This window comes from Euprymna scolopes, chromosome 17, assembly GCF_053919585.1.
Source record: "Euprymna scolopes isolate OS-2025 chromosome 17, ASM5391958v1, whole genome shotgun sequence".
Classification (NCBI taxonomy): Eukaryota; Metazoa; Mollusca; class Cephalopoda; order Sepiida; family Sepiolidae; genus Euprymna; species Euprymna scolopes.
The window spans coordinates 108,440,162-108,458,725 of record NC_136498.1 but is presented as its reverse complement, the minus strand read 5'-3'; the positions used below and the strand labels follow the sequence as shown (position 1 = coordinate 108,458,725).

Genomic DNA, 18,564 nt, shown 5'->3' with positions numbered 1-18,564 from the left:
TCCATCTGATTGGGCACGACAATTTTCTTTGACCAATCATAAGGCACTTAAATTTGGTGGGATAAAGTCCTCTCTTGAAGTGCTTTCATATAGACGGGACATATTTACTGAGTCTTAAAAAAAAAAAAAAAAAAGGAACTTTCTTTTGTTACATGTTGTTATGCATGCAGAGACATATAAACACAGAAACAAAACGGAGCCATAAAACTTGAAATAGCGATATGGGACAAGGAGAAAGAAGCAACCCTAGCAGAAGTTAGTGTCCCAAATGATGTTGGCTTAAACAAAACCTAGAGGGAAAAGATAACAAAATACCAAGGTCTTATGTACAACATGAAAAGTAACTGTAATCTTAAGATCTCCATCATTACAGTAATTATAGGAGCAACCAGACTCCAGAAAAATTTTTTTTTAAATCTACCAGACAAATATACTCAGTGAACCAAGTGCAAGCGAGATTCAAACGATTGCATTTAAAGAGATGGTTAGAATCTTAAAAAGATCTCTTGGTTGAAATATATGAGATAGCGGGTGAATGTCTGGCAATTTGATGTCCCATCCATAATTTGAACAAACTAAAAAAAAAGACCTGGTAAATCAACTCTGATACCCTGTTGGCAAAGTATACCTGAGTACTTGTACAGTTTAATCAAGACATTAAAAAATGAAAATATCGAAAAAAGGTTATATTGTACGTATCCGTTTTGGACTGAAGATCTCCGAAAAATTTTTTTTACTTAATTTGATCGAGTAGTTTTTTTTTTACAGCGGAAAAAACATGTTTTTCTGACAGCACATTGAAGGTAGACATCTTTGAATTTTTTGAACATGCCACGGGGAGATAATTCTGTTTAAAGCGCCGACACTCCCTCCCCATCTTTAATACTAGCTTTTCTTCCTAAAAATCAAACCTTTTGCTCGGTATCATAACAAATTGTTTTTTCACTGTAAAAAAAAAACAAACTACTTGATGAAATTAAGTGAAATTTTTTTTTTCTGGAGAACTTCATTCCATAACAGATACGTACAATATAAACTTCTTTCCAATATTTTCATTTTATGTATACTAGACCAAAACTTATGAAGAATTCTTGGTAAAATTATTCATTACAAGAAATGGAAGGTCATAATGAACGACATTCACTCTGAAGAAAAAAAGATGTAAGCACGACACAAAATAAATAACACACAGGCTATCCTATTAATATATAGATTAGCGTAATAGGAAAAATACAATCAACTTACTTCTTTCTAAACTATATAGAATCTTTCTGTAGTCTTTCTGTTCTTCAGCTGACACCAGCAACACGGTGAGACCCGACTGAGATGCTCGGGCTGTACGACCACTTCTGTGGATATAGTTCTGTGAGATAAAGGCAGTAAAAATAAACGAAAAATTGGAGAAATGCAACCATGAAAAACATTGAAATCAAAAATCAGAAAAGAAAACAAGTAAAATAAAACAAAATCCCACATTCATATAACGTACTAGCTGTACCTAACCGGCGTCGCCCAGGGAAATCAATCAAGTCATTTTTAGTTGTTAATTGTTTGAACTGCTAGTATATTCTTCAATTCAAAATAACGTTAACTTTACTTATTTTTATTTTTAGGTGATTAAATAAAAATGTTTTGGCATCCATCTGGGCCAGATTAAGTAATTTTTTTTAAAAATAAATCATTACGAAATTTTTTAAATAAATCATTATGAAATATATTGCCAATAACATGAGATAACAATAACAAATGAAAATTGGATAATCAGAAAAAAAAAAAATATTTTTTAGCTTAAATACTATTTGGGCCTGACTTTAAAAATCTGATAAAAATGTTAGATGTAATGCAACAAATAAAGAAAGAAAGAATTTTTTTTTTTTTTTTTTTTTTTTACACAGTGATCACCACTTATCAAGGCCCGGAAGCCACTCAGGGATAAGGGTTATTGCAAGTACATTACGTTAGTGTGGAGATTTGATGAAGTGTTTACTTAAGGGGGCAGTTCATTAGGAATTTGTTAACATTGGACTTGAAGACATCCAAGTTGTAGTCTGGTGGGAAGCAGGCAGACGGAATAGAGTTCCACAGGCGTGCAGTTCTAAGAAAGAAGCTTTGTTCATGGAATCCGCGTTTTGATTTAGGCACAGATATAGAGTGGGGGAAATTTTTCACAGTGGATTCGGCTAGACGGGTGTTTTTCGTGAAAGATTGGCGAGGGGGGACCAGAGATTGGAGTTCAGACGAGCACCTGCCATGGAAATAACGATAAAACAAGGATATGCTCGCAACGTCTCTTCTGTGGGAGAGAGGTTGCAGGGTAGAGAAAAGAGCATCCCCCACTAAGCCACAAAGTCTATTTTGTACTCTGTCAAGGCAGGATAGGCTGTTTTTTGCAGCTCCTGCCCAGATATGGCAACAGTATTCCATCCTTGGACGTACTTGGCTTTTATATAGATAGGTTATGTTCAAGTTTCATTTAGCAACGTCTTAATGCCACTAAATTGAATACAACTCTAGTTACCATGCATATCTATTAAAGAAATGTCAATCACATTCTTGTGTGGCACAATGGAGAGCACCCCTTTCGGGGGAGTTGGGGGCTTCTACATTAATGAACCTTGTGCCTAACTTGTCTGTACTTGTGAGGTGCAGAGGTGTTGAGCAGGTGCTTATGAGTTTGGGAAGTGTAGAGCATGCCGGCTGGGTTTGAATGACAGTCGTTTATTAATATTCAACCAAGTCAAAATGATCTGAATTCAAAAGGTCAAACCAAAAGAACTCGTCAAAACAATGGTCACGCGTTATGCATGAATCTCTCTCCCTCTTTCCATTTCTATATTTCTCTCTTTCACTCCTTTTTTTCTCTCCTTTAATGAAGAAAGAGAGAATTAAATATAATTCTATTGTTTTTTTTTAACAGTTGAAGCTTAGATTTTGGGGTCGGTGGATGCGACAGAGCATGCGTCTGATTTCAACTGGTGTTTATAAAAATATGCTCCTCATTGATAAATTTTATATAAATTTTTATAAAAATGCCTTTGTTCGCTATTTTTGTATAAGCGTTTGATTTCACCCTGCAGTTCCTCCCATTAATCCAACGATAGAAAGCTGCCTGTAATGACGCACTGAAGACACAAGAAGCGACCCATGCCAGCTGGTTATAGCCGATGGCGTATCAACCCATTGCGTTGATGTTTTCAGGTCGTTGGATATCGTTTATTCCCCCAGGGAGCTGGTTGTGTTCCCAGGACGTTCTTCAACTAAGTAACTCTCCCCGGGAAATGATAGTACCAGACTTGAACTGAAATTACTATAAACATTACATTTGCCCTTTTCTCTTCTTTGCAACCTCTTTCTCACAGAAGATACATTGAGACTCTGTTTCTGCTCTATCGTTATTTTCATGGCGAGGGTTCAACTGAGCTCTAATCGATAGTCCCTCACCCACTTGCCAATCTTTTGCAAAAAACACTCGTCGGCACTTCTGCATGTTAGTGATAGGAGGCAAATGTGTGTATTTTAGTTTCAAGAACCGCCGACAGATGTCGCTTGTCAGTCAAAGAACAGGGGTCGATAATTCTTCCTTTTCTAAAAGTGCATGCAAGCTAAAATTATATGTTGCTACTTTTTTATACAATCTTTCTGTAAAAAAAAAAAAAATAAATAAAATAAAAAAAATATTCTTAAACCTCTATAAATATTTCAGGTTTTTAAAATTCTATTTTGCTACAATTTTATACAACCTTACTATAAAAAAACAAACAAATGTTCCGTGTTTTTTTCATATTTATTATTTTATTTTCAGTTATAAATCACTCATTGAAAAGAAATTATATTAATATATTAAAATTATATTTTCATACATTTTTTATACAATAAATATTTCGATTTTCATATTTTTGTGCTATTTATTTTTTTTATTATATATTTTTGCGTTATCGTAAACACTTGTTTATATTTGAGGTTCACATAATGGCCGCTGGACAGCCTTTCTATTTCGAAGAACAGGGATCAATAACTCGTCTCCCTATGTATCCTATAGAAGTGCCCACTCATCTAGCCAAAATCACCATGAATAAATTCTTCCACTCTCTATCTGTGCCTAAACCTAAATGTGGATTTCATGAACATTACCATATACACATTAAGTCTTCGGGCCTTGATATGTAGTAACCCCTTCGTAAAAAATCTGACAAATCAATATTTGATGTTGGTGTTTGTTAAAGCTATTTTTGTTTGAGTTTAGGTAATTATTCATATTTACTGCTAAAACTAATTTTTTTGGATCTTGTTTGTCTCTGTGCACAATGGATGATGTCATCCACTTTAACAGGTTGAAAAAAAAACAATAAATAAAATAAAAAAAATATTTAACAGGTTGAAAAAAAATAAATAAATAAAATAAAAAAAATATTCTTAAACCTCTATAAATATTTCAGGTTTTTAAAATTCTATTTTGCTACAATTTTATACAACCTTACTATAAAAAAACAAACAAGTGTTCCGTGTTTTTGTTTCATATTTATTATTTTATTTTCAGTTATAAATCACTCATTGAAAAGAAATTATATTAATATATTAAAATTATATTTTCATACATTTTTTATACAATAAATATTTCGATTTTCATATTTTTGTGCTACTTATTTTTTTATTATATATTTTTGCGTTATCGTAAACACTTGTTTATATTTGAGGTTCACATAATGGCCGCTAGACAGCCTTTCTATTTCGAAGAACAGGGATCAATAACTCGTCTCCCCATGTATCCTACAGAAGTGGCCACTCATCTAGCCAAAATCACCATGCATAAATTCTTCCACTCTCTATATGTGCCTAAACCTAAATGTGGATTTCATGAACAAAGCTTCTTTCCTAGAACTGCCCGTTTTGAAATTCTGTTCCGTTGGTTTCATTTCTAGCTGACTACTATATGGTTGTCTTCAAATCCAATGTAAACAAGTTTTTATTGAACCCTCCTCATAAATATTCTAATTATACCATATTTCCACCACAAACGATTACTACGCTATTGTCCCAATAATTACCATATACACATTAAGTCTCCGGGCCTTGATATGTAGTAAATCTGACAAATCAATATTTGACGTTGGTGTTTGTTAAAGATATTTTTGTTTGGGTTTAGGTAATTATTCATATTTACTGCTAAAACTAATTTTTTTGGATCTTGTTTGTCTCTGTGCACAATGGATGATGTCATCCACTTTAACAGGTTGAAAGCATCAGCTAGAGCTTCTTTAAGACATCATAAATGCTGAAGTAACAAAACAATGTCATCCATTAAGATAGACTACTTGTGTTACGAATCAGTGATTGTATCAGTGTTTTTCAACCTTTCATGACCCATGGCCTCTTTACCTACACACACACACATACATATATATATATATATATATATTTATATATATACTAGACCAACCATGTAGATCTGAAGAGTTTTATGTACTCCGAAAACTTTTTGGATAGCGTCATCCTGACATTGATAAAATGGTTGGTTGTTTTTGTTTTACGGCATATCAACCCTTTTCAGGTTATTTAATGCCGAATCCAAAGATTTTGAAGAAAACTTTTAATTAGAATATATTGGTTGTTTTCAAATCGGTTTCTATTTAACCCATAGTTGGGACCCTAACAGGTACTACCACTTCGGGTCAGAGTGGACCTGGGAGCAATGGCAATTAAAGGGTGGCTCCACACTCCCCAAAGCCGCAAGCTGGGGCCTCACCGCTGGATATAGCTTAAGGTCATATCCAGGACCAACATTGATAAAACAATCAATTTATATATTAATACGATAGCATGTGTGCTGTTTATTTTGTGTGCCACGCTTACATCCGAGTGACTGCCATTTAATTATTATGACATTCCATTTCTTTTTTTTAAATAAATAATTTTACCAAGATCTCTTAATGAGTTTTGGTTTCGGTTTTGATCATAGCCGATGGCACTCCAGTACCTATTTCTTTTTTATAAATAATTTTATCAAGAATTCTTCATATGTTTTGGTCTCGGTTTTGATTATGGCTGAATGAACTCAAGTTATATATATATATATATATATATATATTCTTTTTTTCATAAGTTTTGCTTTAAGCTGATGCACCCAATGGATATATTTTTTTTATTTTTGAAATCGCAACTTTATAATATATAAGAGTCAATAGATCATTAACTCTATAATAATATATACAAAATCTGCAAAAATTAAAATATCATATTTAAGTGCCAGGCTATGTTTGATGCCCCTATTAGCTTAGATAAATATTTTTGCAGTTTTAACAAAAGAGCTACAATAATATCAGGGTGTCTCCATTTATGCTGAATATCTACAGAATGCCAACATCAATATATTACATATGAATGAGTCTCCTGTGGAATTTCCGCAGGTCCCGCTAGTCAATTATTAAATTAAATTATTACCCAGTGATAGGACTCCTGACTAAGGCCAAGAATTTCTTTATCTTAATTTTTTTATTTTTTATAAATTTGTAAAAAAAAACATGCATCAGAATTAAATATCTACTAACCGTATATACCCAGTGTTGCCCGGTCAAAATGTATTGCAAAGCAGAGGGTTTAATCACATAGTGATTAATATCCACAAATATCCAAACTCGTTACGAAAAGTGACCACGTTAGATTTAGAGAAACATAGAACACATCAATCTTGGTCTATGAAAATCAAACACTAAGTAGCTTACGGGGGGAAATAACTCTCATAGCTTAAATAAATAAGCTTACTTCCAGTTTTAAAAGCAACTACTCTCAGCTATTTATAATTGAAAGTAAATATAAATTAAATTAAAAATAAATTAAATGAATTAACTTTAAATAATATTTGTAAATAGAACAATTAAAACGATTCGATTACAATAAACATGTAATAAAATCAAGCTAATTGTTAAAATAGATTTTCTTTAATGCAATATGCAAATGAGATTACGCATTGAATGTAAGTCGGGGATCCACCGCAGTGGGCCAGGAGGAAGCTTCACACATCCTCCCGCAGTGACTTAGTCCACAATACATTGTAGTTTACATTGCACTGTAAAGAATTTACTGTTTATTTTATAAAATTATTTTCATATAATGCCTTGTATTAAAGTTTGAAATGCAAAGGTCAAGTATCATTGTTCACTTGTACTCTGAACAGAAACATCCATTTGGAACACGTCCATGTTCTGTCAAAATACCTACTGTTTATTTTATACGCCCTTCTGCTTGTGCGATGCTAAAACTTCTCAAATGCATTTATGATGTTAGGTTGTATAAGGGTGTTAACTTTGGTCAAAATGAAGCTGTTCTTTCTTTAATCGGATTTTTTTGATTATGAGATTTCTTTTGAATAAATAGTATGCATAGGAATCATACTGGAATAAAAATATTTGCAAGTCCGTTTTCAGTATGGAAATTAATTTGAGAAACTGTACTTTTTGTACAGATTAATTAAATTTTGAACAAACAAACAAACAGACAGACAGGAATACAACTTTATAATAATTCAAGATTCAAGCAAGCAAGGATGCCTGGACGGACTGTCCACAGAGTTTTATAATTATATGCATGCATACAGCAGTTCTAATGTTTTAACAGTGTCGGTGACTACGGCTTTCCAAATTGTAAAGCCATGGTAATCTTGGGAAGACAAGTAAAGACGGTTGCTTTCTGTCTTGATTCGGGCGTGATCTCCCTGCAGTGAGTTAAACGTGCCCCCAGATACCAACCTGGAAATTTCTACGACTCGGCGCAGTACATACAGCACCAAGCCTTCCCAAATGGTCACCCATCCGGTATAGGCCAGGCTAATTGCTGCTTAACTTTGGCCATCTAGCAAGAACCGGTGTGTCAACGTGATTGTGTCGTATATAATTATATAGATTATATAAAAAGCTGTTGTCTGTGTGCATGTTTATGTTCAGATAAAGATTTAAAAAAGAAAACTACAAAACAAACAGTAACAAAGTTGGTTTGTTCTTGATCAGCATTGCCCTGGATGAATAATGACTAATATTTAGAAAAATATTACACGTTCTTAGACTCTAAGCTGGCGTAAATTTCATCAGCAGTGGGGGGGGGGCATTTTATGGAAGTAATTGACTTTATTTTTTTTTACCAAAGTATTACTTTTCTTATGCTGACCCTTATTTTCGAAAGCGGAATTCTAAAGGTTTAGAATTCCGCTTTCGAAAATAAGGGTTACTGCCTGAAGCAGTCTCTAGTTAATAAATACTAGTAGACCGAAACATGCTCATGACTGTGTAACAACAAACTACTGCTTATGTAACGACAAATTTAAAATATATATATATATATATATTGCAATCAATTGAAATTTTTTATTTTTAACAACACAGACCAATATTTGCTTTACACGACTGATGAAACAGATTTTTCTAATATAGTTTAGAGTAAAAAAAAACCCCAAAAAAAAAACCTATTAACCATAAAAGTAAGAAAAGAACAGATTTTAGTTATCAGTTGTCTTGATTTTAAAAAGAGGATATATTCTCATGACTCACCTCCATCGTTCGAGGCACTTGGAAATGGATGACATGTTCTACACAGGGAATATCCAATCCTCGAGCAGCTACATCAGTCGCTAAAAGCAAACCTTTAGGATTTGCTGAAAGTAAAAAAAAAAAAAAAAAATGCATATGTTATATTGTATCAAGAAGCCTGTAGGCTAATGGTTTATATATATATATATATATATATATAAAAAGGAAGAAACCGTATTATGTGTTCATCAACGTTTCGTCTTTATTTCGAGACTTCAGAGGAAGTCTCGAAATAAAGACGAAACGTTGATGAACACATAATACGGTTTCTTCCTCTTTATTTCTCTATTTTGTCGGAATACTATTTCCATATTTCTCATCATATATATATATATATATATATATATATATATATATATATATATATAGGATTATTGATTTATTTATTTTTTATAAGCGATACTGTGGTATTTTTTCACTCTCTGAGTACTTTCAAGGGAGAGGTTATCTGCCCTTTGTTTATATTCTAGTCGGCCCAAATTTTTGGGACGTATTATTTGTAATTAATTTATTATTTTCATATTTAAATATTTTTTACGTGCATAAAATTATATATATACAGGGTGTACAAGAAGTTACTGAAGGATTAAAAATCTTTTTAATTTTACCATTAATGATTATTATTTTCTCTATTTCAGATATTTTACAGATAATATTTTGGAATTAATTATGGATAGCATTGTACAACGTACGTAAGTTGTAAAATTGTTTTACCAAAATCAGGGGTAAATTGTTTTGGCTCAAAGAGCTTATCGACAGCATTTTCATGTAAGAAATAACAAAAATCACAACACAATTTGAAACAAATCCCAAACCCTGCAAGAATTGAAGGAAAACATTATGAATGAAATAACGGAGTTAAATTCCAATCCAGAGATTTTGCAATCTGTCATGAATAATGTTTTAGAAAGAGCACAAATATGCAAAGCTGAAAATGGTCAATATTTAAAAGACATTATTTTTCATAAATAAAAATTGTTTGAATTTTGCATTTTTTTTTTTTTCAAAATTCCCCAATGTCTTAGTCAGATCGTGTTAAAATTACAGAAAGATATCATTAAAAATAATGAATCTATTTAAGTTCAAAACCCTTCAGTGACTTTTTGGACGCCTTGTACATATATATGTGTGTGTGTGTGTGTGTGTGTGTGTGTGTGTGTACATTAGAAAAAAAAGAAAAACAACATCATCAACATCTATAGGTTTAGATACCCTATGGGAGAGTGCAACTCCTACAACAATCCAGAAACCAATAGTTATGTTGATTATACAACCTCAACCCTATCCCGTTGCTTAAGTATTCATAATGTCAACTCTAGCGCAATCTTCTAACATCTACAAAAAAAAAAAAAAATAAAATAAAAAAAATAATAATAATACCCACCCACCCCCAAGTCAGACAAAAATAATACATCACGAAAAAAATGCAAAAAAAATGTGCGTGTGTGAGAATTAATGACTGTTGCTTCGACAGTCAAGTTGCAATCCTGGCTTGAGGTAGTTGCTAGTCTAGCCGCACTGATGAACTGTGATACGGCAAAACAGTACAGTATGTGTATGACTATGAATGCTCTCTATCTTGAGTTGAGCATATTGATAAGCGAAATAACCAATTGCTACTCTTTGTGTAAACAAATAGAGCTTAGGCGTTTGGACAATGTTTAAACATTGTAATTTTGAGGTTTGTATTACTGTACACATAGATTCGAAAAAGTTGTCAAAAAACAAATATATAACCAATAAATGTTATCAAAGGCAAGATAAGTTACTTTTCTACCAAACTGGATATATTTTTTGTGTTTTTATTTAATGTAACATGTTTATTCAGCTCGAAAAACATACTGTGTTTACCGATGTATTGGAAAATTCAAAATGGTGGCCGACTCTCTCTTTAACACGGGAAGTTTGGGAAAAGGTATTATAAATAATAAACTATACAAAATACTATTAAAAACCCACTGAATATATGTCAACCTATGTCACGGTAACATATATTGACACTTCCAAAGCATGTGGACCCGACCTCATCCCAGCTGTGCTATTAAAAAAGTGCTCAGCCGAAGTAGCTCCAGTTCTCTCCAAACTCTACAACAAATGCCTCAATGAATCTTGCTTTCCGAGCTGTTGGAAAACTGCTTCTGTTGTACCAGTATTCAAGAATTCTGGCGAAAGAACTGACCCATTAAATTATCGCCCTATTAGCCTCCTCCCACTTTTTGCCAAAATATTTGAGACCTTAATTAACCATGCTCTAGTCCAGCACCTTACAGATGCTAAACTTCTGACCGACCATCAATATGGATTTAGACAAGCCCGTTCCACGGCAGACATCCTCACTGTAATCTCTGAACGCATATACCATTCACTGGACAAAGCGGGAGAGGGCAGAGCGGTAGCTCTAGATATATCTAAGGCTTTTGACAGGGTATGGCATGAGGGTCTCCTCAGGAAGATTAGATCTTACGGTATCACTGGTAGAATACTTAACATAATTAAATCCTTCTTAGATAAGAGAAAAATCCAGGTTGTCCTCGACGGTCGTACGTCTAAACAATATAATATAAATGCGGGAGTGCCCCAGGGATCTATCCTTGGTCCTCTGCTGTTCCTGATATTCATAAATGACCTCCCCGACAAAACTGCCTCTGAGATGGGTATATATGCTGATGACACCACACTCTATAGCAGGCACGACAGGAAAACAAATGAACATATATCTAAAGTAATGGCAGAAACACTAGAGGATGACCTCAAATCAGTAGTGGAATGGGGACAAAAATGGATGGTAACGTTCAATGCCACCAAGACAAAACTGGTTTCATTCAATAATTACAAGAAACCTTCTCTACCACCTATAGCAATGGCCAACAACTCTTTAGCTGAGAGTACGTCTTTCAAGCTCCTTGGCCTAACGTTCACAGGAAACATGAGCTGGAACAATTACATCGAGGGCATTGCCAGGGCCGCTGCGAGGAAGGTGGGCTCTCTCTACCGTGCTAGAAAACTTCTAACACCCGAAAGTATCATGTACCTCTATAAGGCCACTATTCGCCCATGTATGGAGTATTGCTGTCACATTTGGGCCGGTGCATCGGCTACTAGTCTCTCGCTCCTTGACAGGGTTCAAAAGAGAGTCGCAAATCTGATAGGCCCTAAACTGGCATCAAAACTTCAGCCTCTGTCCCATCGTCGAAACGTTGCATCCCTCTGCCTGTTCTACAAGTATTATAATGGTGAATGCTCTGAAGAACTGCAAGCACTTGTGCCCCCACGACGTGAACACCCTCGACAGACCCGACAAGCTACACAATCCCACCCCCACACTGTAGAGATCCCTAGATGTAAAAGATCCTTCTACTCCAGTAGTTTCTTCCCCAGAACTGCTAGACTTTGGAATTCCATTCCAGGTCACTGCTTCCCCAACTGTACTGACATGCATAAGTTCAAGTGCAACGTGAACCAACATCTCGCTGCCCTAATCCCTACATAGTACCCCAGTAGATGTTTCCCTTGATAGTAGCCCCCTACATTAAAGTGGCAATGTGCCTTGTTTGGGGTGAATATGTAATAAAAAAAAAAAAAAAAAAAAAAAAAAAAAATATTGAGCGAATTTCTAACAGTATTTTTTCTAGTTTATTATTTATAATACCTTTTCCCAAACTTCCCGTGTTAAAGAAAGAGTCGAGTGCTATTTTGAATTTTCCAATATATCGGTAAACACTGTATGCTTTTCGATCTGAATAAACATGTTACATTAAATAAAAACACGAAAAATATATCCAGTTTGGTAGAAAAGTAACTTATCTTGCCTTTGATAACATTTATTTGTTATATATTTGTTTTTTGACAACTTTTTCGAATCTATGTGTACAGTAATACAAACCCTAATTTCGCTTACCCCATCTCAGCAGCAGGCAAATAGCGTAACAGTGAGAAGTGCCCCGGTGGTCAAGTTTCAATCCTGGCTTGAGGCAGTTGCTAGTCTAGCTGCACAGTACTGTATGCGAATGACTATATATATCAATTTTTTGTGGGGTACAAAATTTATATATTGCAATCATGAAGAAAAGCCATGATAAAAAAAAATGGGAAACAGCTGACTGGTTTTGTCCTCACTCTTCTAGAACTAGAGGGATTTTTTTTTTTTTTTTTTTTATAAAAGCTAGATGATCCCAAGATGGAAAATATACATTAAAAATGTTTAAAATAAAGTGTACTAACGGAGAGAAAAAAAAATATTGGGGAGACACTATATATCTAAAATAAAGCTACGTATAATTTATGAGCAATGATAGAGGCTAATCACATTCAAACCTAAGAGACATTCCCTCTATTTACAAAAAGAAGTTCTTCAAATGAATGCAAATGGTTTCCATGATCTTCAGATTAAAAGTCCTAAGTAATTCACACTTGTATTTTTGAGTGTCGCCCACGCTGAGGACTGAACCTTCAATCTCCCGAATGAGCAAGACTCAAAACGGTACATGAGTCAATGCTGAAGTTCGTAGCACAAGACGGGTTTTTAAGCAAATGATCTGCCATTGAAGACCTGGATGTGTTACTAAGAACGTCCGTTGGTCTCATACCTGATTTTGCTGGGTATGGGCTGTTGGACTCTACTATCTAATCTTAACAATGATCAACGTAGTTGGCACAGCAACTAAAGAAAAGACGTTCGATAGTATCATTACAATAATGTATTTGCAATGCCAAAAAATAAACAGACACAAAGAAATAAATAGATAAAAAGAAAAAGACAGAATTTACCTGAGAATCGTTCCAGATTTTTAAGCCGTTGCTTCTGGTGCATGTCAGCGTGAAGTGGCAGTGGTTGACATTTCAACAAAGTGAAAATGGAAACCAATCGACGGACACTGTCTTTACTGTTACAAAACACTAATGTCCTTCCAGGGTAACGGCTGAGGAAATAGTATAAGTACAAATCCTAAAACAAAGAATTTGCGGCAGCAATTAGTGACACAGAAATTATTAAAAAGAAACAAAATATTTAAACAAAAAAATAGGTTGTATGTATATATATATATATATATATATATATATATATTATATATATATATATATATACTAGCAGGCTGCCTGGTGTTGCCTGGTCATAAAATATGCATAAGTAATTCACGCAGAAACTGAGATGTGTATGTGAGTAATTTTTTTTAAACGGTTCACTTCTTGTAAGTTAAAAAAAAAATACTTGAACGGAGATCGAAACCAAATCCTAAAGACAGTAAGTCAAGTATAATAACCATTAGGCCAGCTTGACATGATCTTTAAAAAGTGTTTTCACAATTCATGAAACAGTTAACAAAGAGATAAAAATCACCCAATTTCAATTTTTCAACTTTCACCCCTTAGCAGCCCTTTTTTTCTGGATAAAAACCGATCAAAATTTTCTACGTTTGAATATGCTACATACCAAATTTCAAGTCTGTAGATAAAAAAATTCGTTGAGTATATAGGTTGAGAAGTGTACTCACACACATACATTCTCACTTATATGGAAACTTAAAAATTATAGATAAAAAAAATTAAAAAAATCAAAATGTTAGGTGGTACAAGGTTTGGAGCAAGAATGCATACAGTTCTCATTAATTTTTGGAAAATGCCAGGTGTGCCTCAAAGGGGTTAAAGACTATAAATTTACTGAAATGTATTATTTCAATTGCAGTCACTCCCCTCACATGCAATCAATGTTTAATATACTTGTGGGCCCCACTCCAAAAATTAAATGTTGTGGCAATATCAAGTGTTCCTGCTAAATTTAAAACACATAACAGATTTCAATTTTGATGTTAAATTTCAAGTCATGAAGATTCATTTCATTAGAAAGACTTGCTGAACTGTGAATCTGCATTTTTGAGATGAGGACTGATAACTTGTATTACTAGGACTACTATTCTCAGCTTGAAAGTTATTGTAATTACTGTGGTGTGGTGGATAATATACTTGTTAAAATTCAGTTGTAAGTTACACTCTTCTGGAGGTTGAAGGTTCAATCCTCAGCGTAGGCAGCACTCAAAAATACAAGCGCAAATTACTTAGGACTTTTACCCAGTCATGGCTAACGGAACGAGAGTATGCTACCCCCATGGATTAAATAAAGTTACATTGAAAATCCAGAATTCAACAAGACAAACTTGAAGAAGTTCAGAGGTAACATCAATCAAAACATTGTGCAATTAACACGAAAGATGAGAACAGTAGTTTGAAGAATACAAATAATACAAATTCAGGTTGTGAAATTTTAATTTTAGAAGTTTATCTGGAAGGTCAGGAAAGATAACTTGGACAAATTCTATTTCTACTTGTAATTATTTTTTTCTAATGGCTCATTTATCGTAATTTTTGGAATTTATATTTATTTCGCTATGACATATAAGTATGAAATAATGTTCAGTGAAATGCATTGGTTTAAAGGATCACCAATGTAAACAAGCACCTCCAACCATTGCTTTTTGAGAAGAGGTAAGGACTACGAATTTCAATGAATGACGTAAAATACAGAATCTGCTGTTTTAATCCATTTTATTATGTTTCACACCAGCTAAGTCAGCTTCATTCCTCCCATTCCGTAGCATTAGAATGACAAATCGTAATGGTCATGTGAGATAACTTCAGTTAATTTCTTCACCCAAACCATACCTTTGCATTCTATGTTTACTCATTAACATACAAAATCCAAATGCATAATCACGTTTGTACGCATATCGTCTGTACATACACTAAAAACAAATAATTATATTTTGGACCAATCAGAAAACTTTCTGAATTTACTTAAAATGGTTTTTCTGGGAGCTCCCCCTTTAAAACCCAGATTTTTCTTCAATAAACCAGTGTAACTCAGTTGACCCGAATCTGTGGATTGGTGTCGAGGGGCACCTCACTAGCAGTGTCAGAAATTTCGTGAAAATAGTGAATAATTCCACCCCATCTTTCCAAGCTTATAACTCCTCAAAAAATGTAATTCAAGCCCTAATTTTTTTTTTCAATTAAAGGAGCAAGGACCAAGGTTTTATTAAAAAAAAAAAAAAAAAAAAAAAAAAAAAACAATGTGTTTTTTTTAAAAAAAAAAGGTTTTAAAACTTCGGACTTTACAGGTAAATTTCTAAAAAAGCGATTTTTTTTTTGTTTTAAATGTGAATATATTATTTATTGACCTTTTCTCTTCAATTTGTGATATATAAAACTCCCCAACATAATTAATTATTTACTTTTTAATAGACATTTCAAAATGAGAGGCGTGAATTATGCGACCCCCTGTCTTTCCAAACTTATAACTCCTCGAAAAATGTAATTCAAGCCCTAATTATTTTTTCAATTAAAGGAGCAAGGACCAAGGTTTCATTAAAAAAAAAAAAAAGGCAAAAAAAAGACAAAAAAAAAACAATGTGTTCTTATAAAATAAGGTTTTAAACTTCGGACTTTACAGGTAAATTTCTAAAAAAGCGATTTTTTTTTTGTTTTAAATTTGAATATATTATTTATTGACCTTTTCTCTTCAATTTGTGATATATAAAACTCCCCGACATAAATTATTTACTTTTTAATAGACATTTCAAAATGGGTGACACTTGGGGGGGGGGGGGGGGGTGAATTTAAAAAAAAATATTATATTCGGTTTATTGGAAAGAACATAAAATTTCACATTGACCCTGAAAATATCGTAAAAATAGAATCAATAGAAAAATTTTGATAGATTTTTAAAGTTTAAAAATTGAAAAATATTGAGTTCGGAAAATTCATTACTGTTTTTAAAAAAAAAAAAAATATTTCTATTACTTTTAAAACAACTGTAATAGTTTATTTTGGAAGTATAATCCATAAAGAAAATAAATAACCCACTTTTAACAGAGAAATTATGAGATTTTTATATTGTATTCGCAGTTTCATGTTAGGGGTGTCAAAAATTCCTACAAAAATTCTGATACTGCTAGCACCTCACTGTGGGTGCCCATCTCTGCAACATCTCCCTCGATTCACACACACAAAACATTAACCAACAGACACACAACTCATCGACATCATTGTCTGTCAATCTGTAAAACTTTATTCGTTGAAATATTCCCAAATCTTATCACTAAAATATCTTACTAAGATAAAAACAAAAAGAACATTGACTCTTAAAAAACAACTTTCAATGAATTATAATTTATTTAATTTAGCAAAAAGGTTTTGAATACAATTTCCCTGGCCCATGAAACTCACGGCTCTCAATTAGTCGATCCTAAGTTTTTCTAATGTCTCAGCCAATGAACCCCCTTGTTTTTACAAGAACTCTAAAAATGTTCACAACCATTCTGTTTTCCTATTGCTGTAAACTTCCATTTTAACATATATAAAATATCTCTTTATGAATAAATGCCTTCTGAACTCATTTTGTTTTGTTTATCGTATAACAATGTCTCATTTCCCACATTTAATGATAAACCTAAAAAACCTTTTTCACTGAAAATATTTTTCTGAATCCAGCTCATCCACAAAATACATCTCTTTATTGTATAGGTATAAGAGTTATCTGTTCCTGATAATAGAAGGCAACCAGAGTGATCTCCCCTGGACAGGAAGAACCTAGAGCAACTTCCCTTGATTTCTATAACTACCCGTCAGCAGTTTGTATTTTGTACTGAGCTCACAACAAGCCAGAAGGATACAATATCCAGTTCTACTGAACGTTTACAATTATGAAACATCCTAAAATAAAACCTCCAAAAGCTTATGACTAGCTACCATTTTTTTTTATCACTGAACACATAACAGGTCTACACAGACTTTTTTGCAGGGTAAAATAAAATAAAAGTACCACCCATCTGACATGCTGGCTTTTTCTATACTTATTTTTAATTCAATAACTTGAGTGTTATTTTTCCGCCCGTCACACCAATAATTTCCTGGGTAAGGTTAACACTTTTGTCCAAACTTCTGTACATGTAACGCACCTTCTCTCAACTCCCAACGTACTTCTGCTAATTCAACTTATTTCTTCGAAATCCAACTTCAAAATGAACGTCCCTCTAAAAAATCAACCCTCTTTTATCTCCAACCAGGAGCATCTCATTTGCATATCAGGCGGTCACATTGCAGGCATATAAAGAGATAAGGCAGCCATTTTTGTTTCTTTCTTCTTCATTCATTTCATTCCACGACCGACCCGTTGAATTATGCACATGTGCTAATTAGGTAAGTCGCACGTTTCCCTACACCCATCGTCCTGTCCTTGTGTCACATCTTCTTGCAATTGGAATTAAAATAAATGCTATCAATGAACAAACATTCTTTACTTACCTTTTCATCATGTTCACAGTAGATTTTCGCTTCGGATAAATTTTCTGCCGTCCGTGACTTCACCGTGAGGTCAATTTTCTTTGCATTTTTCTTGATTCCCATCTTCTCTACCAATGCGTCTATTGAAAACAGAAAAGTCCGAATGGAATTAGAAAATCGGTTTTCATTAAAAAAAACTACTTAAAAAATTTACAATAATATCTCCTCTCTCTATTATAAATTTTTATTTATAAAAAATTTAGGCTAAATATGTGCAAATCTGTTTCAGCTATAGTTTTATTTTAGCTCAGCTTTTTCAGACCACATTGTTAATGTAAAAACAAGTCATTTTGTTTTCATGCTAATAATATGGCATGACAATCTAATTCAAAATAACGCAATAGCTGAAACATGTGTCCATAAGTGTAGCCTAAATTTTTGTATGAATAAAATTCATACTTAATATATAGCCCTATTTGTTATTGAGCACTATTATATGAAGTTTATATAAAAATTAAAAATAAACTAAGATAAATGTACAAAATGTTTAACAATTTTTTTTCCAATTTTGACCCATTTTTGACGCCTTAAAAACTATTTTAACCAGCTAAAGACCAATAGAAGAACGGCCTGTAAAAAAACCCAATCATTTGTGGCGCCTAGTGCAGCTTTGCAACTTTTAGTTTCGGAGGAGAGAGAGTTTGAAAATATG

General features: G+C 33.3%; 1 protein-coding gene across 1 annotated transcript in view; it reads right to left on the bottom strand.

Moving 5' to 3' along the window:
• Positions 1-18,564, bottom strand: part of LOC145296867 (ATP-dependent RNA helicase DDX24-like) — a 76,274-nt gene that overhangs the window by 23,526 nt on the left and 34,184 nt on the right. The window contains exons 9-12 of the mRNA XM_080143001.1: positions 17,874-17,992; positions 13,344-13,521; positions 8,538-8,641; positions 1,246-1,363 (exon numbers count right to left, since the gene is read on the bottom strand). Coding sequence (XP_079999127.1) covers positions 1,246-1,363; positions 8,538-8,641; positions 13,344-13,521; positions 17,874-17,992 — 519 coding nt within the window. The remainder of the gene's footprint in view (positions 1-1,245; positions 1,364-8,537; positions 8,642-13,343; positions 13,522-17,873; positions 17,993-18,564) is intronic.